The sequence below is a fragment of the Orbicella faveolata genome, unplaced genomic scaffold (assembly GCF_042242905.1).
Source record: "Orbicella faveolata isolate gen_17 unplaced genomic scaffold, um_ofav_v1 contig_25, whole genome shotgun sequence".
NCBI classification, from domain to species: domain Eukaryota; kingdom Metazoa; phylum Cnidaria; class Anthozoa; order Scleractinia; family Merulinidae; genus Orbicella; species Orbicella faveolata.
The window spans coordinates 15,512,803-15,537,614 of NW_028301553.1; the positions used below are offsets into that span (position 1 = coordinate 15,512,803).

Consider the following 24,812-nt stretch of genomic DNA (forward strand, 5'->3'; position numbering starts at 1 on the left):
AAGTATACCATCAAATAATTGCAAATTTTTTATTCATTTGTTTGTCAAAGACGAAAAAAATACTACGTACCTTGTCTTTCCATCGATTTGGGGTTGAAAATGGAATAGCAATGGCCCAAACCATCGCAGTAAACCAAAAGGATCGGAAAGTGGCATTTCTTCACTCTAGACTGAATCTTTGTCTGCTCAGTGACCTGGCCTTTGAATGACAGCGAGGCTCACGGGCGTAGCCAGGATTTTTCAAAGAGGGAGTCACACTGTGTCAAACTCACCAGATTGTCATGTCGTTTTCGCCACATGTTGTAGGTTGTTCGCTTAAAAAAAGGCTTACTAAAGGGGGGGTCACGGGTACCCCAAGACCCCCCTAGTTACGCCCCTGAGGCTGGAGGTGACCTCGGGCGCTTTCCATTCAACCAAAATTTCCGAAATTTTCGAAAAGGGAACAAATGGTACGGAAATTTCCTGGGAAAGGTTCCAGAAAATCCGGAAACTGTCGAATTTCCGAAAAGCGAACCATTCCACCGAAAATTCCAGCAATTTCAGGATTAAAATCAAATGGAAAGAAAATTTCCAGGAAAACAATTGGGTATACCTCAGGAGGTTGACCTCGTTTTCGGAAATTATGTGAATTCAATTTACAAAATGATTTATTTTTACTTTAGAATCTTGCCACTTGTTTGTCGATAAATACTAGCTGGAGCTAAATTCGTCAATAAAGCGTTTAATTCCAATTAAAGTAATGCCCCCGTGGTGTATTTGCTTGTTTTGTATAGGTTGGTTGTCTTGGCTAAGAAATTTCCAAAGATGCCAAAAAGAAAAAAAAGTGGAAAGTGGCAGAGTGAAATAATGCTATATTCTGCCCCTAGGTTTTGCCATGTTTCTGTGCAATTAGCCCTCGCCTGTAAACACTGTACTACAAGGGACTGGTCCATGCAACCAGTCCCCACATGGAATCTCTTCGAGGTGGCTCAAAATAGTTTCCAGGTCTTTTCATCAGTTAAACTTTGGATGATCAGTACAACCACTCTTTGCCATTTGATCCTACAATAAAGCTATTTTACAAATACCCAGTCATTGGTAAACAAGTTGTGGTCATCCTGTCTTAATAGGTTACCATAGCAACAGTGCAACCTTTTAAAACCACCTTTAATTTTAGCTTTAAGTAGTTATAATTCAAAACTGAGCTCGGTGGTCCGCAATTTACATCATCGAATGGTTATTTTTGTTGTTATTAGATTTAATTAGTAGTAGATTAGTATCTTAACAACGTGATCAATGCAATTTTAGTATTTACTTCAAGTCCTGTTTTACCCGTGTATAATTAACAAATGGTAAACGCCATAGCGTGCACTATTGAGTTATGGATGCACGCGGAAGGTTGCTAAGCACGAAAGAAGCGTAAGAGTAGCACGAGGCGATAGCCGAGTGCGACTCTAGCTTCTTGAGTGCTTAGCAAACCTCCCAAGTGTATCCATAACTCAATAGTGCACGCTATGGCGTTTACCATTTGTTTTATAACATAACATTGAGACATTGGAACAACAGAAGTCCTTTTATTGAGCTACATCACAAAAAAATGTTCGTGTAGTCTTACATGACAAGAGAAAACAAGCGCGCGAAAATTCATTCATGACAACCGACTGCACACCAGTAACTCGATAAAGTTTCATCTTCAGACAACTGTGAAGACAGTTTCGCATTTCTGGCAGAAGGACGTCGGTAATTACTTTGGAAGTAGACGCTAAATTAACCAATCAGAGCGCGCGCTTTGCTTTAGTTATGTTATAAATAAAGTTAAATAAATAAATAAATAAATGATAAGCATGATAAGATACAACGGTTTTCAAAACCTAAATAATTCTAAAAGACGTTAAGAGCCACCTTAAATTTTCGAAAATAATGATAATGACAACATCGTTTAATACTTTTGCTTATTTTTGTGTTGATAATAATATTAATGATCAAAATAAACGAATATTGATGAAAATTTTGACTCATGGTCACTTATTCCTCATTAAGGCTTTACGTCGCGACAAACGTCAAACCCGCCTTATGAAGCATTTCCTCTCCCATTGGGCATTCGTGCAGCCCCGTGACCAGACCCTATGTATATATGATTCCAAGCAGTCGCATTTTTCAGGCATCATCATCATCATCATCATCATCATAGTAATAGTAATAGTAATAGTAATAATAATAATAATAACTGTTTATTCACAAATCCATGAGAAAGTGAAAAGGAGATAATCCATGAGATAGTGTAAAAGGCATGCGCAGTGATGAAGAAATACTCTGGGTACGGGATTGGTTTTTGCAAAGGGCGTAGTGTCTCACGTTCTTTAGGCCAGCGGCTGCATTGGAAAGATGACGTTGGTGCTGGTTGCTATTATAGAAGGGCCAGCTGCAGGTCGTACGACGATCGGTTGTTCGGTCCGACGGTTGTTCGGTCGGTTAGACTTACAGCAGCAGCAGCAGCAGCAGCAGCAGCAGCAGGTGATCACGATGATGATGAAGACAAGAGAGCCGCCGATCATGGCTCCCTTATCCACATCAGACATGTCATGCCACCAGGCAAAGACACCTGAATAAAAAAAAAAAACGTTTACAAGTTTATTTACCAATGAAAGCTAAGGTTTAGTAGAGGGATGTTTCAAAATTTTAGTTTATTGATTTAGATTAACGCTAAATTTGTATTATTAAATAGAAAAGAAACATGGACAGTTGCGACTGCGAAGACTGAGCAAGATTTTTCTTCATTAAGATTTTTACCACAATTTGCAATCTGATTGGCTAATTTGCCGTTGTCGGTAAGAGTCCAGACAACGCTTCTCTTTCTTTTTCCTGCTTCTCGTACCTGTTCAATGCCTGACAAAAACTTTTGTACCTTTTTTTTTCTTTTAGAGTACTTTATTGGTTTCCTGCACTACTAGTAATTACAACAACTATCACATATATCTCTCATCCTACTTTACATTGGTTTTCATTACTAACGTTGACATCTCCCTCATGTATAACTTGACCAATTTCATGTAAGGTTTCGCGCTTTTGCGAGGCGCATTTTTTCGTAACTAATGACTGAAGCTTTCTATTCTATACTTAAATAAAACTTTATTAACAAAGACTGAAAGGTAATTAGCTTGGTTATGTATCTTACTAGTGTATATGAAGTATTTCATAAATAGGATCGTGTAATCAAATTTCTTTAATATTTCTTTTTCGTATGGGCCAGATATGATACCAAATAGTTTCTCTTCAATTGTTGGAGCAAATTTTGAGTTGTTGGCAGCGTTAAACCAGTCAATTACGTTAACGAAAATCTTTACAAATCGGCAGTTAAGAAAAGTATGATTAATTGAATCTTTCTCGCCACATTAGAGACATTCATCGTCCGCTTTAATACCATATCGATGAAGCTCTTTTCATTAACTACAATCCTATGAATTAACTTAAACTGGAATTCTTTCAATTTTGTCTCCTTGCAGATGCTCTTAAGGAGGGTGAAAATTTTTTTCCAGGCATTCTCATATAGTCTTATTTTACTGTTCCAATTCATTGGGCCAGTCCCTGGGGGGTACTCCCAGAAAAATTGGGTGGGGGTGTGCGGCCCGCCTCCCAAAACCCTTACCCTATTTATGACCAAAATCTGCGACATTCCCTACCCTATTTATGACCTGACCAAAAATTCGAAACCCTATTTATGACCTATTACCCTATTTAGTTCCCTAGCTCAGACCAATGTTAAATTACCGTAAACATAATTGTTTAGGGTTTTTGTTGATTTTCTTTTCGATAATGATGAAAAACTGGCTTCTTCTTAAAAATATACCCATATCAAGGCCAGAGTACAAAAACCATACCCGATTTATGACCAAAATGGCCAAAATCAGCTAAAATCGATAACCTATTTATGACCACCTATATAGCCCATATAAGGGAGTAACCTCCCCCCCCCCCCCCCCCCCGCGGGTCCAGTCTGGCTGACAGTGTGAATTTTCCGGTTTAATAAACCATAGAAGTCTAGTTTTAGCATTATCCAGTTGTATTTGTGTAGAGTCGTCTAACTGAAACAGAAAGTTATTTCTTGTATACAGTTCGTTTTCCAGTGACTCTGTACTTCTTGCTTTGATTACTAAATATTTTGGGGTTGAGCTGGTGACTTGGTAAAATTAGAGAAAATTCGTACTACAGTCATACTTGTTATTAAATTCTTGGAAAGACAGTACTTGACTATTACTGTTCAGCAGGTCTCGGATAGACAAAATATTATTGTCAAACCATTCTTTAATAGAAACCGGTTTTCCTCCGATGAGGATTTCTTTGTTATTTAATAGGACCATATCTTGCATTCCGTCGTAACCATAGAGATTTTTTAATTTGTTGAAAAAACTAAGAATATCTTTGCAAAACAAGGGCAGACCTTCTATGTATGTTACGTCATAATCACATCTTAATAGAAAGTTCAAACCTCCAGTTTTTCTTAGGTAATAATCTGGAATCGTTTTCCAATTTCTTTCTTGTTTTCATACACTCCAAGTGGTAGCCCCCCCCCCCCCCCCCCGAGAAGTTTTAATGAATACTTTCCCGTCTATCGACCACGTACTAACCAGAAGACCCTCTTTGCGTTTTTGGTTGGCTTGCTTCAGGAGCTCCCGTCTGTAGGAAGTGAGGTTTCGTTGAGATAAATTCTTTCTGCAGCCACTCGCGTTGCCGCGGTTGAGAAGGGAAATAAATCCGATACCTGGACATTTTTTAGTTTGATTCTTGCCTTGTGTAATCTTGACTTCACCTTGTGACTTTGGAATTTTATTTTTTGTACCTTATCTTTCGCCCAGTCACGTAAAACGTTCCGCCGTAGACCCTATTCATAAATCGCTGCCAGTTTAAAATTCTTTTGCATGCACTTAAATTAGCCCAACTAGCCTTGTTTTGAGAGTAAAAATTTTTTGGAAATATTAAATCAAAAACGAAGTTAGTTGGGCTAATTTTAATGCTTACCAAAGGATATTTAATTGGCAGCCATTTATGAATAGGGTCTATAACACAGAGGGAAAAACTGTGTAATGATGACGTCAATCGTGCGTCTGTCCTCTAAGAGATCATAGGCGAGAACCAATCAAGATGCGAGAATAATTTGGGTTATTATATAAAAGAGTACAGACCACGCTAAACCACATTCGATTTGTTAAATGGAACAACTGTTTAAGTCCTAAAAATAGTATAACACGGAGAGCCCAGGAGAATTAAACATTCGATCAGATCAGAGGCTAACGTAATATGTAGTTTGTAATCTTGAAGACAGAGTTGTTTTTGAGGAAAAAACACACGTATCACAATCATTGGTATTGATTGGAAGGTCTCCCTCCATTACGGTCGCCTTCACAGGATAAACGCCTTTTCCCAAAAACTCGCCTCCAGCCAGGAGTTTCACCTGTTAACAGACGACAAATAGTGACGTTAGATTTCTAGCCGTCTCAAATGAGAAGATGGTTTTTCTGTCAGTGACGCGGGCATACTTGGAAAAAAAATTCCCAGTTCTCCAGCGAGGAGTCGAATCTAAGACCTTCCAGTTACTAATTGAAATGCTCCACTGAGCTCCTGTAGAAGACTTGTGGAAGCTAAGGCCATTACACTAGGTTCGTGTCTCTGGTATCGATGTTGCACAGTGTGTTCCATTTTCTCGGACTTATAAGTTTTAAGACACGCTTTACTATGAAAAGAAAACAATTGAGTGTTGAGGAATTATTTCCAGTGTAAAATTTGACAAAGTGAGAATCGAGAAATGGTGCATTATATGAACTTTTTTGTATTGTGTTTCCAAAAACGTAAGCTTCGCCGCACTTCTGCAATTTAGCAATTTTAACTTTTTTTTCAGTCGTGGTAAGAAAATAGCGCGAACGTCACGAACGCAAAGAGGGTCTTTGAGAGGACTGATGACGTTGCAAAAGTGTGTTTAAGTTCCGAAACTTGGAACAGGTAGCGTTTTGAGGCTCAAAAACAAATTATAACGCAGTCGCGCTATAACGATATAGCGTTGTAACGCGCTATAACGTTTGTAACGAAGCCGCGCTATCAAACTCAGTATTCGTAAGCGTGAATCATATTCCAATGACACTCGCTCATAGCTTCGCAACTTGGCAATGTTATAAAGCAATTGATTCATTCTTTTAGCTGTGCATCATTATATTGCTAGCTAGAGTGTCTCCTGACTGCGCAGCGTGCAAATCTTACGCTTCCTATATGCTTTCCAAACTTCCTGTGTGCATCATAACTTTCGAGACACTTGCGATTGCAAAGCTTGCAGCATTGCTAATGGCATTAAAAAATTGCGATTTAATGAAAAATTGCACTCTCGGAAATACGCCTATTTTTCGAGAACCACTCATTAGAATTTCACGAAATTTGGCACGAAAAGACTTTACGAAGTAAGTAACTAGAGTATTGGAAAAAAATTGAACTTTAACAAAGGAAATTCTAGATATTACAGTGAACCTTCAAGAAGGAGTAATTAAAGATCTCTCTGTTAAATTATTATCAAAATAGTGTTAACTTGTGAGTATCGTTACAAGCTTGTTGTACGCAAATTATAAAGAAAATCTAATGACGAGATTTTCTGCAAATAAACAAAACCGATTTTAAAGGCCTTTTTATATGCAGTCATGTTGTCATGGCAACGGAACACACGTCAGCTTAACTATCAAAAAACCGAAGTTTGTGTTGTTAACTTGCCTGCTGCCATTTTTGGCGACCAAAGGATCAAGGGTTTGAGAGAAAATGGTGAATGAAACACAAGTAACAAAAACTGTGTTGAGCCACCTTAAAGATCTATAATGACTGGATTTATGGAAAATGTGTTGAGAAATTGCACCAAAATAGCGGACATGTTTTTGGAAAATCGGACAGATACTGTACATAAATAAGGCCATGTGGTACTGAGAGCGCTATCTGCCTCGTGTACTTTTAAAAGAGGCCATAAAATCCCTGTATAAGCTGTTTAAGTCACTGCAAATGAGTCGAACGAGTCAAACAAAGCTAAATTAGAGCTGAAATTGATCATTTGATTCGCGGCACTAATTTAGACAGGCTTAACCTCTGCGATTTCACCCGAATGAACTCACTATGTCTTTACTGTGGGTTAAATTAACCAATCATGGCGACAAGAGCATGGTAAGCAGTGGAATCGGTTATTTACTTCTATATTTCAGCGAAAAAGTAGCCCTTAAGTGACATTTAATTTCAATATCTGTTTGGATTCGCAAAAAGATAGCCACAGAATTTGACTTGTCGCTGATAATCTTGATACAATTCTGTCCTAGAGCTAGCTTTCCACAAGGCTCAAGTAAAAGGAAATAACTCTCCTGTATGTCTTTTGAGGCCAGGACGACTAAATTAACCGTCTTGTCGTTGAATCATGAATTGTACAATTTAATTAAGCCTGCTTTTAACAGGAAACTGGAGTCTAAATCCACACGTTAGTCACAAAAAAATAAATAATATGATGATGACGGTGTTGACATCGAGCTCGATGTTACTGGAGTCGGCAAGTCGCCCTCTCTTGAAGGTGGCCTTGGCGCACTTGTCCAATCCGAACTCCTTGCCTATGTCGTCACTGAAAGATTTGATGGTTCTCAGCAGGCCCGTTTGCTCGTCGTCATTTTTCGCGTAGGTCTTCAAGTCATCCATGTAGAAGAAGTAGCTGATCCTCCCATGGGGGGTGTTGTAGCCATAGCCACTCTTGTTCAGGAGGGAGCTTAGAGGAGCAAGAGCAAGAGAGAAGACTAGGGGTGACAGAGAGTCTCCCTGATAGATGCCACTTTTGATTTCGATAGGTCTGGAAGTCATCATACCCTTATAGTGGTTTAGGTGGAGGATCGTCCTCCACTTCTTCATGTTTTCCCGTATGAATCGGGTGATAGTGGGGCAGATCTTGTAGAGTTCGAGGCTCTTGATGATCCAGGTGTAGGGCACACTGTCAAAGGCCTTCTTGTAGTCGATCCAGGTCGTGGAGAGGTTGCGGCGCTTGGATCTCATCTCCTCAAGGATGGCTTTGTTGCTGAGGAGCTGGTCTTTGCAACCATAGCTCCTGCGGCAGCATCCTTTTTGCTCTTTGGGGAGCAGGTTGTTGCTTTCGAGAAAAATGTAGGTCCTTTCTGTAATGATGGAGATCAGGACCTTGTACATAGTTGGCAGGCAAGTGATAGGTCTGTAGTTTTTAGGATTCTCTGTGTCTTCGGATTTTGGTGTCAGGAAAGTCACACCCTCGGTCAGCCACTCTGGGGACTGTTCTGGGTTCTTGAGGATTTTGTTGTAGGCGTTGGCTAATTCGGGGTGTAAGCTGGTCAGTTGTTTGATCCAGAAGTTAGCCACGCCATCACATCCTGCAGCTTTCCAGTTGCTGGTCTTGTGAATGGCTTTGGTGGTCTCCTCTGTAGTGACGTCTGACCATTCCTGAGTTGGTACATGCTGGTTTTCCTTGGCTTGGTCTTGGATCCAGTGGGCACCATCGTTATGGGCCTTGTTGTTCTCCCATATCTTGCTCCAGAATGTCTCGACCTCTTCGAGTGAGGGAGGTTTCTGGACATTGATGGCTTTCTTTCCCAGCTCTCTGTATAGCTTTTTGGCATTGTTCCTGAAGGTCTTGTTTTGCCGGAAGAAGTTCGCCTTTTTGGTGTATCGCCTGAGTCTCTGTGCTTTAGCCCGGACTTGTTGTTTTAGTGACTCTTTTGTTTTGGCTATGTCGTCTTGGTTTTTTATGCCAAATTTCTTCTTGATTTTGTCAGCCTTGGCATTCTGTACATTAGATCCCTTTTGTAGTTCTTCAATGATGGAGATGTTTGTTCTGAGCTTTTTCATTTCCAGTTCAATTTTGTCCCTCCATGTTTTCTTGGGTCGGAGCCCTATACGCTTTTTAGGCGTTCGGACTACCACGTCAGTGATGGACCATGCTGTTGCATACAGTAGGTTGTTGATCTCGGTGATGTTGAGATCTAGCCCTTGTTTGATGTTGGTAAGAGCTAGATTTGCTCGTTTCAGGGTTTCTGCCACATGTCTGTTAACTTTTACTTTTGGGACTGGTTTTCTATCCTTCATGGCCATCTCTTTAGCAATTTCCCATTCTTGCCTAATGAGGTTTTCAACTTCTGCAGTTTTCTCATCCTCTGGGGTCCGTTGGACTGCCCCATTTTCCTGCTCGTTTTCGTCTTCCGGTAGGATTTCCAGGTTTGGTGGAGGTTGAGTTGGTTCTGGGGGTTCAGGCTGGGCGTGGGCGTTGTTTGCCCACTTAACCCTCCAGGAGACGCAGGACACCCTTCTCCACTTTGTCAAAGACCATGACGACAAGAGATCCTTGCACTCCATCAGCAGACAGTCAACGAAGTTTAGCCGGGAACTGGCAGTGCCTGCAATACCACCTGCAGAGGATGAGGCGAGCACCACCTATGCCCGCAAAACAAAGGCCAAGGCAAAACACCAGGGTCGCCAACAGCTCAGGTCCAAGTGGGAATCAAAAGCACTCCACGGCAAATACCCACAGCGGGTGAAACAAGCTGATGTGGACCAAGACAAGACCCACAGATGGCTAAAAGCAGCCGGCCTCAAGGCAGAAACCGAGGGCTTTATCATCGCAGCCCAAGATCAAAGCCCCTCAATACGCTGGTACCAACATAACATTCTCAAGAAGCCTGACGAGGACCCAAAATGCAGACCGTGTGGCCGTTTTGATGAAACCATTGACCACCTGGTCTCTAGCTTCCCTGAACTGGCTAAAACTGAATACATTCACCGCAAGGCAGCTGCACACATGCACTGGAAGATCTGCAAAGAGTTCGGTATTGAGGTGAAGGATCGATGGTATGAGCATGAACCCACGACTGTCACTGAGAAAAACAATATCACCATTTTGTGGGACATGCCCATCCACACTGACAGAACCATCGCAGCTAATAGGCCGGGCATTGTGCTAAAGAACAAGAAGGACAAAACTTGCCTTCTCATTGACATGACCGTACCCCTCGACGCCAACACCTCAGTCAAAACCACGGAAAAGCTTAACAAATACAAAGATTTGGAAATCGAGATAGAGAGAATGTGGAGGCTCAAAACAACAACAGTCCCGGTGATTATAGGAACCCTCGGTACCATCAAGAAGGGCATGGAAAGCTACATCAACAAAATCCCTGGCAACATCAACATTCATGAACTCCAGAAAATAACTCTCCTTTCTACCGCCCACCTTCTCAGGCGGGCCCTCTCCATCAAGTAGAAACCCTCTTTGCCTCCCAAAGTCCATGGTTTGGACTTGGATACTACGAGAGAAAATCACCCACAATGACACTAATAATAATAATAATAATAATAATAATAATAATAATAATAATAATAATAATAATAAATAAATTAAAACGGCTCAATTTCATTAACACTGTTTTCATAAATCCAGACATAATATTCATTTGTAATTAATTTTACACGACCCCACAAGCTTTGAGCTTTAAATCTCATCGTGTTTAAATGAAGGATATGTATGCATGTATGTATTATATGTTAAAACAGGTTGCGGTTCAACCTCGTTCCCACGGTTTCTCTGAAAGAAGAGAAACCCTGGGAACGAGTTTTGTCGCGGTCCTCGCCAAATCGCTTGCAAAAGCATGGATCAATTATGTTAATTGTCGTGACTGATCATGAGTTCTACACAAAGTACCAACCCACCGTTAAACGTAGTTCGTCGCTTTTAGGAGTAACTGCGACTTGTACGTACACACCGGCGGAGAAGAAAGAAGGCAAGGAAGCTGTGAAGCCTGGCACTGCCACGATGTCATCACTGGTGTAAGTATGAGACCAGGTAATATGCAGGTCTGGAACGTCCATTGTGGCGGTTACACTCACCGGGTCATCACACTTATTGACCTAACGGGTAATAAAATTAATAACATGTTTAGCCAAGTTTAAGCTGAAAGATTAATAAAATCGGTATTGTTTTCTTTTCAGCTGGTTATTTTTTTCCACACATTTATTAATTTTTTTGGTATTTATTCTTTTTTTCTATCACGTGTATGTGGGTCCAGTTTTTGTTCAATTCTGAGATTTTTACATCTTCAATGCTTTGTTACTGCACGGTCCATCTGAGGTTTAATTAGCTGATAGCTCAGAACATTTTGCCTGAGAAGTGAGGTTCTGTATTGATAGCATCAAACCTAACAACTGTTAGCCAAAATCGTGAAATTCTGGCTGAATGTGCTCACTGATGATCAATTTACTACTGTAAGGAAAAGTACCAGTTGTCCTGAATTATGTCCAGATTTTAAGAATTTAAATAAAATGAATTGTTTCCCGATGAATAAGGAGAATTACTTTTTGGATTGAGAATGAAAAGGTGACTAGCGAATCCAGAAACTAGGATTGATTCTGTCAATCGAGATGTCTTTTTGAAAAGCGAGTATAAACGAAGTATTTCACAAATGAGGTACTTTCTACGATGAAACTATTAGGATCGATTCAGAATCATTACGACACTGAAATATGTAAGTAAACGTACAACTAAATGGTGAGAATTTCTGATTTAAGAACTGAAGTCTTTCTTATGGATTTTGAACTATTAGTATAGATAATCGCATGAATGCGAGTGTAATTAAGGATTTACACTACTCGTGATATTTGAAAATTCTCTCAAAATTGCACGAGCCTTTAGGCGAGTGAAATTTGAAAGAATTTTTAAATATCACGAGTAGTGTAAATCCTTAATTGCTAGAGCTTTCATACGACTACTAATTTATAACAGGACTGTGAAAATTACGAACACGTGCGCGTTAATTTGCACTGTACTGAAACTGTAAGAATTAACGATAAATTGGCCTGCTCTCAGCCAAACACAATGAAGTAATTTTCTCAGTCATATAAAAAGTGGTTACCTTGAGCTTAAAAGTGATTGGCTCGTCGACAAAATCCATTTTGCAGGTGATCTTGCTGCAATCGTCACTAATGGTGCATCCGTCGTCGAGGGTTCTTCGGGAACCCATGCTACAGAGAGCGTCAACTAAAAGAAAATGAGACTAGTTTATCGAGTCTGAGGTATCAGCAAGACACTTAACTCTCACTGTGCCTCTCTCCAACCAGGTGTATAAATGTGGCACCGGCGAATTTAATGCTGGGGGTAACCCTGTGATGGACTAGCATCCCATCCAGGGGGGAGTAGAAATACTCCTGGTCACTTCATACTATTGAAACCGGAGCCGAGAAGCGCCGGCCTGATGGGCCACTTGGCTCACATACAGACTTTGCCTTAACTGAGATGTCAGAAGCCCTTTCAGAATGACTTACCAAACAATGGAGCTGCACCGAGAAAAAGAATAACATATCAAGCCAGGACAAGGCGAGGTGACGCAATGTATTCAATTCTCACTTTTCTCTCCATCTACCGCCTTTGTAAAGTTTACATCAAGTTTTATTAGCTATTTCAAACAGGTTACATTCCTTTCTGGAAACCCGGAAGTACATAGAAACCCAGAGTCATACAGGCGTGGATCTATCAATATCGATAATGCTATAAAGACCCTTTTTGTGTTTGAGAAATCAGTTTCAAATGATCGTTATCCAAGACATTAATAACAATAATACATTTGTAAACCGCTGTTTCCTCAATGGCTCAGCAGCACTTGGGTCAACACAACAAGGTTTTCTTTTCTTGTAAATTTATTTTGCAGCCTCCTTCCAAAAACTTTTTAAAATGTTCCGTTGCGATGGACAAAACTAGGCTGATGAGCTTTCAACGAATCGAAACCATGACCTGTAACAAATTTCGAAAAACTATCGCTCATTCAACTCTTTTTTACATCGTGTTCGTAACTTCAGTTGTTAATTTTAACATTTAAGTCCTTTGTTTTTTATCAATTTTTTTTTTCATAAATAACAAATTTAACAAGGAGACTGCCAACACATTTAGTACCAATTAATGATCAGCGAGGCCATCAACACACAAAAAAATTTCTTTCCTTCGACCTCTCTCTCGTAAAGTGAGTCGCTCGATCGGTGAGTCACGGTTAAAGAATGAAAATAAAATAAAAACCGGACAAAAGAAGTATTGACACTGACAAGCGAGCCTTGATTATATCACGGCGGTGACTGCCATTTTGCACAGAATAACTGTCATTCTGAAAGGCATTTGAAGACGTCTTTATGTAAGATGGTTGATTTATAGATGTAGAGTCACTGGAAGATGTATCTGGAGTGTATTAAACTCAGAAACACCCGAAAATGGGAGCAAGCAATGAAACAAAACCATTTTCATGTTGCTATTTTTTTCAAAAAACTCAGAGGTCGGTCAGGCGATGGGAAATGAAACATTTTATAGGGAAGGTCCAAGAACCTTTCAACCGACAAGGGAAAACAAGAAGAAACTCAACAAGTCAAAGCAATACCACATAGAAACAAGTATCTCTAGTCATTTGTTAGTACGACCGTGACACATGCAAGAGAGCGCTGGCTAGTAAATCCAACAAATCGATGACCAATGGCTGTATAGCGCTCCCGTATGTTCAGCGTATCTCTGAAAAAACATGGTCGCTTATTGAAAAGACAACAAAATCAAACTCTCTTACAAGCCACAGTCATTTGTTTCATTTCAGTGCCGATCAGCTGAAATCTAACGTGGTATGCAAAATGAATTGCAAACAGTCCGAATTTGCATACTTTGTAAATCAGACAGATCCCTGAATAACACAAAAAGTCTATTTTGATGTTCGATCAAACTGTAAAGTAGCGATCTATAGGGACAAAAGGAGCAATCAAATCTACTTTGGCAACGTTGAAGTCTTTGGACGTAAGGTAAATTTTAGGGTTGGCGAATGGTAAATGCGAGACTTTGCGAGACGGCGAGACAAGCGTTTTTGTTTGCGAGCCAGGGACATTTTGACTATTTAGATTGCGAGACCGAGACTTTAAAGTGCTTTGAGTGCGAGCGCGAGACGTTCAGACTCTAGAAATTCGAGCCCCAGATTTAGTTGAGAGGTAGATTGAGCGTGTACACCCTTAGGCCAGCTTCTTGGAACTGACTGGAACTGGAAATTCGATTATAACACACTACGTGATGATATCCTAGAGAAAAATGACTGTTTTTCTGGCGCCAAAGCGGACGTTGCGGTAGGTTTTGTACCTTTTTCTGGAATTAAGACAGGTAGGCCCTACCTGTCTTAATTATCACATGTCTTAGCATTAAACGGTACCAGTTTACTAACCGTGACATGCCCCTGCAAAAATCAAGCGGGGTGGCCATTTTGGTGTCCTTACAGGAATGTGTTTTTTTTCGGCCTAGAACCGTGCACAGGCAGACCAACTCTGAAAAGCCACAGGTCAAAATTAGGTTTGCGTTCCACTTCGTCGAACGCAAATACAATGCCTGGCTTGAAACCTAGCTTAAACTGCAGCGATGGTAATGATATTCGTGGTTTTTAATTTTACCTGATAAACGCGGATGGAAAGTTGAATTCAGGCGTTCGATTAATCCTGAAAGCCACATCTTGTATCCTGCGTGGTTTTCACGGTCCCGCGAGTTTCTCGCTTGGGGCAACTCGACTCCAGTTAGCTCAAATATCGCTCAGGTTAGCCTGAATAAAGCATGTTACGCTTGTTCTGAATAAGGGTGATGGAAACATTGACTCGGACTCATTTGACTCTTCACTCTCCTACTCGCAAGGTTGGGTTCAAGTACTGACAACTGAACACAAAGGGGAATATACACGGTTTCCGTCTATTTATGAGTGCTTCATTGTTAAATAGGAAAACATGGTCAGCAAGCACACTGTCACTCTATCAGTTAATCAATTGTTAAGGAATTTTCTGTTCCTGAGGGAAAATGCGCAACGTTTCTCTTAATTGCTCGCACGATCGCAAACTATTGTAATGTCTAATTATTGCCGCGCTTTGGCGAGTAGAGGAGATGGAAAACAGTTGATGTTTAATTAACCAGTTTGGAAAGAATTTGCGATTACTCTCCAAACGGCTGAACTGTTTCGTTATAAAATGTTAGCACGCCACACGATGAAAAAGCCATTTTCGACATCGTGTGCATCTCCTATGTCGTCATTTGGCTTTTATCGCCGGTTTTGTGGCGTTTTTCAAGCAGTATTTGACTCAGAAATATTGAATGTAAATGTCGGAACTGGGGAAAAACATGAAAACCCTTTTACGCAATATTTTGGGTGACGAAATGGATGAGTGAATACTTGGGCGTCGGTTTTGGGTTTATCGTTAACCAATAAATAGCGAGCTCCGCGAGATTGATATGCTGTATATAAAAACGACAACGAAGGACTTTTTACTTTTTCGAACATTGGCCGGCTTGTTCTCGCTTCAATTCGCAAAGCGCTACGCTAAATTATTATTAAATAAAATCGAGAAGCGTGTACTTCAATGAGTTGATTTTTTTCTTTTATATCGTGCGACATCCATTCTTTTATTTTCAGCTCTGGCTTCTATCGCCGCGCGAGTCAAAAACTTCAAATGCCGGATGTATATTTTTGGCTCAAACCAAACTCCAACTGCGAGAGCGTTGACAATGGCAATCAAGATCAAGTTTCTCTACGCTCTACGATTGGCTTAAACGATGAAATCAATTAATTAGATTTTGAAACATTTAATTAGATCAATGTTAGCGTCTGTAGCAACTATGGCTTCAAGCGGCGAGCCAAAAAATACACTATGCGGGTCCTCATGGAAGTCAGGTTTAACTTTTTCTCGGAAAATTCGTAAGTTGCTTCATTGAAATTCCATATCAATTGAAGAGAAGACGTCATTTACAAAAACAGATAAAGGAACGAATTGGGACTTCAAGACCCTTAGCCTTGCGAAAAATCGAGACTCCGAGACAGCTTCTTAAAAAAATCGAGACTGCGAGACGCACATAACCGCTAAAAAACGACACTGCGTGACCCGTGAAATTCGACTAAAATTTTACGAGACTCAGAGCTTTTGAAGGACCATTCGCCACCCCTAATTTTCAGGACCAACTCTGGGAATAATCACATTATTATTCCAGAGGATTTAAAAACAGACAAATGTCTAGAACGGTCGTAAATCTCGCGTTATGTGTTTCTAAGTCGCGGAAAACAGCCTCCCTTACTTTTCGTATAAAGAATCAATTGTATCTACACAAAACAAGTGGAAATTTCCACTACTAAAAACTCAGTTTTACACCGACTGAAACAATTAACAATTACCTCAAACTGATACGACTTAAAGTTAGTCTGTAAAATTACCTGCAGTGAAAGAAATTAGTTGACTGAAAACGAGGATGAAAAATCTTGCAGCAAGAGTGGTTCTTGGAGAAAACATTTCAACGGAGCAGGGCAAAACTCTACAATATGCAAATGCATATCACGGCGTCTCGAACGTTCAGCGTCGACCGCTTGAATAACACGGATTCCTGGATTTCCGGTTTGACCGGTTTTGTAGTATTCTTAGAACAGAAGTGTCGTTTCTCGGAATAAACCATTTTACAGTTGTCTGCTCAGTGACCTGGCCTTTAATTGGTAGCGAGGCTGGAGTTGACCTTGTTTTGATACGGACCTCACTGCTTTTGTCATGTAAATGCGTCCAGTTAGCATCAAAACAACTTGTTTTACACAACAAAAGCAGTGAGTTCTGTATCAAAACAAGGTCAACTCAAGCCTCGCTGCCATCCTAAGACCAGGTCACTGAGCAGACAACTCAAAAATGGTTTATTTAACAATTATTCCATGAAACCGCGTTGGATATGAAGTGATAAATAACCAACGAGCGCGTAGCGCGAGTTGGTTATGATCACTTCATATCCAACAAGGTCGAATGGAATAATTGTTTTAGTATATTCTTAATCGGGTTTTTGCCGCCGATTTTTATTTCAACAATTTTACAGAGCGGAAAATTTTTAAACTTGGCGCACTGTTTTCCATATAAGGTAAAACTCCGACTAATGGCTCATAGCGGAAACTTAAGACACCAGGAACTTTTTCTTATAGCGTAAACATAGTATAAGTAGAGTTGCAAATGAAGGGCAACGACTGATTCCATCGAGGGCTTTCTTCTGAATGCAACGTTTTTTGGCTGTCTTTGAGTTTCTAGTGTTTTCTGTGAAAATAACACTGTACTCTAGAAAGTGACCTTGCGAAAGTAGCCATAAGAAAAGTGTACAGTATTATTAAATCCAAAAGTAACGAGGCTGGTTTACAGTAATGGTCATTTTCTATTTCGATTCTATCAGCGCTACTGAGCTTTATTGACAATGTACAGCCGAGTTTTTTTTTTTTTTAACTAAAACTAAACCTTAAATTTTTGTTGACCTTTTCGTCGAAATTCGGCGCGGCGGAGACATTATGCTTCGTCAATGATATACCCGCATTGTCAAGATTAAGTGTTATTTGTAAGAAACACTGTGTTTCTTTGCAATTCACCTGTAAGTTCTTACGACCAAGCCCTGCTTCACTCTTTAGTTCGACGCGAATTCGTGTTCGTGTTTTTCTTTCGCTTTCTCTTTCTAACATTTGCATTTTGTATGTTGATAATAAGTTCCTTCCTTTGTTTGTAAGAATACATGTATTCAGAGAGACCGCCGAGAAACTGTTGTTCTGGTTTTTAAAGTAAATCCTTTGTAATTCAACTTGTTTCATGTAAGCATTGGTTCAGAAAAAGCTCGATTTTAGACGTCGTCCACACTACGCCGGAAAAATTTGAAAACGCAACAATTATCGCGGCAGAACTGAAAAGCTTCAGTGCACCCTTGAGGGTTAGGGTTAACATTATGATTATCGAGACGTCATCGTTTTCGAAAAGCTCCGTTTTCAAAATGTTTTCGTCCACACTGAAACGAAAACTTGGCGTTTTCAAATTCCTTCGATTTGAAGATCATTTTCAAAACGCGGCATGCCAGAACTTGACGAGTTGATATCATTGCCGTCATTTAGGAATGACAGGAATTCAACTCTGCATTCCTTTTCATTACCAACCAAGAATTCAGCTACCATCGGTGAAGTTCTATCTAGTCGTTTAATTAAGACTTAACCTTACTTCCGTTTAAGTGTGATGCATGGCTTAGGAGGTTTCCAGTAAAACGATCAAATATATAAATAAACAAGCCTTTGCTATTATGCTAACCTTTAGAGCTGTAAACTATCAAAATCAAAACCACGCATCAATAAATGAATAACAACATATTTTTTGACCCCGAGCCAATAAATGGCGTAGATTAGTCTAGAAGCCAAAAGGACAAAGGTGCTATTGTCCCACCAGGAATTGCAACTATAGCGCTGAAAATTTGATCATATGTCTCATGCCTGTAAATTTTCTAAAACTTAACTACGTTTAAGCTGAAATCAGTAGGGTTTATCAGATATATATATTATCAAACTGCAAATTCACTTGGCAGCCTTTCCTGAGAGTCTTTGACTGTATAAAATTTTAGCAAAGTAATTTATACTGCGTAGTTCAACGCCGTCGTTAGTAACTTACTTCGATTTTTTTTTTCGTATATCACGAATAACAACTGAAAAAACGTGGCTCTGAAATGAGAATTGAAAGCGGTTTAAAATTCTGAAGAAAGATATGCAAAATTGACCGTTCAATACAAACGTAACTGAAAATTGTCCCTGTCAGGCCGTCAGACAATCTTAATATTGTTTATTGTGACAGCTAAAGTGAACAAAGTTCGATTTTTCTCTGAATTACTATCCCTACTGGATTAACCAATACAACAAGTGTAGTGTTTCTGCTGTGACGTGCCAGTCACATGATCGCTGGTCTATTATGGGATGCGGTAAACCGAAGCATGTGGTCGGAGAAATGAGAGCAGAAATAAATCTTGTTGTTGTTATTGTATAAGCTCTTTTGGTCTACTTGCGCCCGAACCACCACATTTGGCGACGAGGAAAACCGGATAAAAAGTGGATAACGAGTTTAAACAGTGGAAAACTCGCACAGATGGCCGTATCCTTGAGCGGACTGCCAGGTTTACAAACATTCAACGCTGTGGGCGAGCCAGCTACACTCGCACAACGATGGCTAACTTGGAAAGACGAATTCGAATTGTACGTGACTGCCTCGGGAATCAGCGACCCAACACAGAAGAAGGCGCTTCTACTTCACCTCGCCGGGCCCCAAGTCAGAGACGTTTTTAATAACTCAATTCCTGCCGACAAACGAGGCGAAGCGAAGGATTACGAGAAAGCTATGGACAGCCTATCCGAACATTTCAAACCGAGAAAAAACGCGCCGATGGCAAGACAGGCGTTTCTCGCAGCTCAACCAACCGCTGGAGAAACCATTAACAATTTCATCACACGCCTGCAGAAATTAGCCGAACATTGTGAATACGAAGGTGAAAGGGACAACCAGGTGAGAGATCGTGCGATTTCTTTCATTCAAGACAAAAACCTCAAGGCCAAGTTGTATCGCGAAGAAACATTAACATTGAGCAAACTATTGGAAATCGTTAGTCAATACCATGACAAAGAAGCCCTCGTTCTTATCCGTGATGGCCGAGTGAATAACATATCTCCAGACGCCAAACAAGGGGGAAAATGTTGGCGGTGCGATAAAGCGGGACACTTCGCGAAGGAATGTCTTCGTTCGCGTGACCACAAATGCGGGAAATGTGGCAACGTGGGTCATTTCGAAGTGTGCTGTCACTCCAAACAGAGTAAAGGGCGAGATTCTAGTCGCAGTTCGAGTCGTGGTCGTGGAAACGAATACCGTGGAAACTCTGGAAGAAAGCAAAGCCGTGGACGAAGAGGAGGAAGTTCACAGGGCCAACGTGATGTACGTCAAGTAACCGAAGACGTGACTACTGGAAACTCCGCAAGGAAGGATGATTTCTACGTGTTCTACACTGGGGAGACAGATGACGGGAACACTCTGAAGCTGGAGATTGCAGATAAGACTATGAACGTTATTATAGACTCTGGTGCTAGTTGTAATTTAATGTCCGAAGAAGTATTTAACCTTGTAACGGGGGGTAATGTTAAATTGTTGGAGTGCAACAAAAGAGTTTTTGCTTATGCATCTGAAGAGCCACTCCAAATCAAAGGAAAATGTAATCTTGATGTACGTGTGCCACAAACCCAAAAGTCCCTGAATGTTGAGTTTTATGTTATGCTTGGCAAAGCTGCGACGCTATTAGGCCGCGATGCATCTGAGTTGCTTGGTGTTTTAAGGGTTGGTATCCCTGTTAACAGCTGTGATGTTGAATCTGATGGTGCTAGTAACAATCCAAAACAAGCAGATAGAAAGGCCTCCCTAAGGGCAAAGTTTCCCAAAGTTTTCCAGGGCCTGGGGAAGCTCAAAGGGTACCAGCTCAAGTTACACATTGATGAAAAAGTACAACCAGTTGCTCAACCCCCACGCAGAATTCCTTTTAGTAGACGAGAAAAAGTCACGGAGAAATTGGAAGAGTTACTGAAGCTTGATGTTATCGAAAAAGTAGAGGGACCTACCAGCTGGGTCAACCCCTTAGTAGTAGTCGAGAAGCCTAACGGTGACATTAGAATCTGTCTAGACATGAGACAAGCGAACCAAGCCATTGTGCGGGAGAAACACCCAGTCCCCACCGTAGAGGAAACACTCCAAGAAGTCTCGAATGCCAAAGTTTTCTCTAAATTAGATTTAAATATGGCTTTTCACCAAATTGAGTTACACCCAGACTCAAGGGACATTACAACCTTTGCTGCGCCTAATGGCCTTTACAGATACAAGCGCCTGCTTTTTGGTGTAAACATGGCCACGGAAAAATTCCAGCAAATTGTTTGGCAGATCATCCAAGACTGCCCAGGGGCATACAACCTGCACGATGACCTACGAGTTGTTGGCACAAATGATGAAGAGCATGACGAAAACTTAGAGAGGGTCATGCGCAAGCTTGAAGAAAGTGGGCTTACGCTTAACTATGATAAATGTGAAATTGGTGTTGGCAGCATGATCTACATGGGTGATGTACTCTCTGGGGAAGGGCTGAAAGTGTCTAGTCAACGTGTGAAAGCTATTGTTGAGGCACCAGCACCCCAAACCCCATCAGAAGTAAGAAGTTTTCTTGGCTCCGTGCAGTTCTGTTCGAAGTTCATCCCCAACTTTGCATCAATATCGAGTCCATTGTGGGACCTCACCGCAAAAGACAACAAGTGGAAGTGGGGAGTAAAGGAAGCAAAGTCATTCCAAGAGATAAAAGACCGGCTGACTCGTGCACCAGTGATGGCATATTTCAGACAGGGCGCAGAAACTCGTCTGACAACCGATGCATCACCAGTGGGAGTTGGGGCGATTCTGGAACAGAAGCAAAAAGATGGAAGCTACAGGCCAATATATTATGCCAGCAGAAAGCTGAGTAAGATTGAAATGAGGTACTCCCAATTTGAAAGAGAAGCTCTGGCTGTAAGGTGGGCTTGTGAAAAGTTCTACTTGTACCTCTATGGCATTAGCTTTGAAGTCTGCACTGATCACAAGCCTCTTCTCATCGTACTCGGAGCAAAGTCAAAGCCCCCATCAGCACGAATAGAAAGATGGCTTCTCTACTTACAGCAGTTCCAATACAAGTTGACACATATACGGGGCAAGGACAATGCTGCAGACGTCCTGAGCCGCCTACCGGTGGGTACTACCCATGATCACGAAACTCAAGCTACAGAAGAGTTTGCGTACAGCGTAGTAAGTGAGGCTGTACCAGCTGCGTTGGTGCCAAAGGAAGTTGAAATCGCTTCTGAAAAAGACCCAACGCTAAAGATGTTACGGCAGGCTGTAATGACAGGTGATTGGAGCCAGTTACAAGGCACAATTTACAAAGCAGTTAAAGATGAACTGTGGGTGATAGGACAGGTGGTGATGAGAGGAAGCCGCATCCTCATTCCACAGAGCCTTCAAAAGCGCACCATAATGTTGGCTCACGAAGGACACCAAGGTATGGTCCGAACTAAAGCCAGGTTGCGAGAGAAAGTATGGTGGCCACGAATGGACAAGCAAGTAGAGCAAGCAATACGAACATGTCACCCCTGCCAGCTTGTCGGACCCCGATCCAAACCAGAGCCGGTGAGATCAACCAGACTACCAGACTCCCCGTGGCAAGAAATCTCAGTTGACCTTCTCGAGATTACAAGTGGAGATCACCTCCTGGTAGTTGTAGACTACTATTCTCGCTGGATCGAAGCTGTCCTTCTCAAGAAAACAGATGCACAAAATGTAATCAAGTCCATGGAGGCTATTTTTAGAACACATGGTCTACCAGAGACTGTCCGTAGTGATAACGGACCTCCATTTGCATCCAAGGAATTCGAGGGATTCCTAGAGTATCTAGCAATTGAACACAAAAAGGGCGTGCCCTATTGGCCCCAAAGCAATGGAGAGGTGGAGCGTTGCAATGAGACCTTACTGAAAATCGTGAGAATCGCGCGCCTAGAGGGTAAAGATTGGCGAAAAGCACTCGCAGACTTTCTATTCCAGTACAGAGTTACCCCTCATACTGTTACTGGGATATCACCAGCAGAACTACTGATGGGAAGGAAGCTACGTGACAAACTTCCAAAAGTCCAAATCCCCAAGGATCGAGCCACTGAAGCACAGTGGCAGCTGCTCTTAAAAGAGAGGGATGCTCATGCTAAACTTAGACAGAAGGAGTATGCAGACAGAACACGCGCTGCCAAATTCAGCGACATTGAAGAGGGTGATCAAGTCCTACTGAAACAGGTTCGAGAGAACAAACTCTCACCCAATTATGAACCTGAGCCATACAAGGTCGTTCACAAAGATGGAAATGCCGTCATACTGGAAGATACCAATGGGAACAATAAAATGCGAAACATAGCCCACATGAAGAAATTTGTTGCACCTGAAACCACTGAAAAGGAAGACCAGGTACAGCCAGCACAACTACCCCAAGAGCCAGACCAGGTGGAACAAACGCATCCAATGACGATTGCAAGCCAGCCAGCAGAGGTGCAAGAGACTCCACCCAACCCTTTGCCGGGCGATTCAGTTGTTTTGCGACCTGCGCGCTCTAGACAACCACCCGCCTATTTAAAAGACTACGTATGCACTTAGTTTTAGAATGTGCAAGAGACATAAAGAGAGAGACTGTTTGTTTAAAGGACTATTAATTAGATTTGTAATACTGTTCATTTAGTTTTTCTCTAGTGCTGACATTTGTAATAACTTAGGGGGAGATGTAGTGTTTCTGCTGTGACGTGCCAGTCACATGATCGCTGGTCTATTATGGGATGCGGTAAACCGAAGCATGTGGTCGGAGAAATGAGAGCAGAAATAAATCTTGTTGTTGTTATTGTATAAGCTCTTTTGGTCTACTTGCGCCCGAACCACCACAACAAGTAGATATCATATACAACACAAACATCGACAAGTCAGTACTACAGGACAAGAATAAAACAATTATTAATCAAGGTAGTCGGTTCTCCCTTATGATGATGATAAATTGCCTTCATTGACTCTATTTCAGCAAACATTACCTCGGGAAGGAAGGATATCTCGGTTCCTATGTATTTTTCTCTTTTTTACATAGTACCTGACTTCAATCCTACATTTGCCCATATTTTTAATATCTTTTATTTTCTAATTTCTAGCTAAGAGGGCCACTAATTCATCAGTGCTATGCACCCTCTTAAATCAACGCTGTTGTTTGTTTGTTTGTTTCTGATGGCATTCAAAGGGAACTCGAGTTTACTTCCTCAGTTTACTTCAAGTTTCGTTTCGATAGTCGTGTCAACGAATTTAGAGTACCTTTTTGTGGCAAGAAAGTATATAATATGACGAAGCTTTGAGAGTCACGTTCAGTAACTTGAGTATCGATCTAGGAATTATCCATCGCTTCCAAGAATTCGGACCACCTAATATCGATTCACTGGAAAAGGCCAGAATTGTGCATAGCATTTATAATCGAAGGAACAACTTTCGTTGATCGTTCTTCAGAATATTACGTTCTTCCTTGAAGATTTCATCTTCGTGACTACTCTTTAGATAAAATTATTTGAATAAGTTTCCGGGAATCCCTATCATGTTGCAATTTCCGAGAAATCGTCCATCGCACAGAGGAACCGCAGTCTTTTTCACATCTTATTTCTCGACTTTTCTTACTAATTTCACGAACGATGAATACTTTTCCTATAATGAATCAAGCTTAATTCTATTTCATCGCAAACAAGAATAAAACTCAAATTGAAGACAGGTCAAGACAGAGCTTTTAAAATTTTCGCACAAATAATTAAGAATGCATGAAGATGACCACAAAAGACAGCAAGTCTGCGTCAAACAAATACCTGCAGCTGGTGAAATTATTTGACTCAAAACAGCAACGAAGACTCCCATGGTAAGAGTGTTTCCTGGAAAAAACATTTTGATACAGGAAAAAGACGACGAGCTACGGTACTAGTACTAGTACTAGCACAACAAACGGCGTCGCAACGACTTCAGCCTTTTTTCGGACCTGGCTTGATTGACAGGGGTTCTGGAAATTTCCAGTTTGACAGGTTTGAAGTATTCTTAGAAGCTCAGTCTTGTTTCTAGGAATAGGCGGTGTTCGATAGATCAATATTCGAACATGGCCTCGAGGCTTTAAGGACAAACTTCTATATTTGGTGTTGTTTTCATTGTATCCAAGTCTCTTTTGGGAACTGAGAGACAAAAGAAAAAATTTATAATTTTGACCCGAAAGCCTTGGAGGCATGTTCGAATATTGATATATCAAACGTGGCCTATATAGATCGTTTTCACTGTCACGCAATAAAAAAATAAATCGAAAACCATTCAGTGAATAAAATCAACAAATTGTGTTATTATAGGAAATAAATAAAGAGAACACT

At 40.9% G+C, this 24,812-nt stretch overlaps 3 protein-coding genes across 3 annotated transcripts in view; 2 read left to right on the forward strand and 1 right to left on the reverse strand.

The window, feature by feature from the left end:
• LOC110041977 (uncharacterized) overlaps window positions 1-24,812 on the forward strand; it is a 57,450-nt gene that overhangs the window by 15,383 nt on the left and 17,255 nt on the right. The gene's annotated exons all lie outside the window — the stretch shown is intronic.
• LOC110041976 (uncharacterized) lies at window positions 1,534-24,752 on the reverse strand. The gene is made up of 6 exons (XM_089293773.1): window positions 24,270-24,752; window positions 11,904-12,028; window positions 10,705-10,902; window positions 5,332-5,428; window positions 3,913-3,915; window positions 1,534-2,581 (listed from the first exon to the last, which is right to left on the reverse strand). The coding sequence occupies exons 1-6, from the start codon at window positions 24,343-24,345 to the stop codon at window positions 2,340-2,342; spliced, it is 741 nt and encodes a 246-aa protein (XP_089149899.1). The 5' UTR covers window positions 24,346-24,752; the 3' UTR covers window positions 1,534-2,339.
• LOC149109133 (uncharacterized) lies at window positions 9,791-10,288 on the forward strand. The gene has a single exon (XM_089294990.1). It carries the CDS (start codon window positions 9,797-9,799, stop codon window positions 10,256-10,258), a length of 462 nt encoding a protein of 153 aa, XP_089151116.1. The 5' UTR covers window positions 9,791-9,796; the 3' UTR covers window positions 10,259-10,288.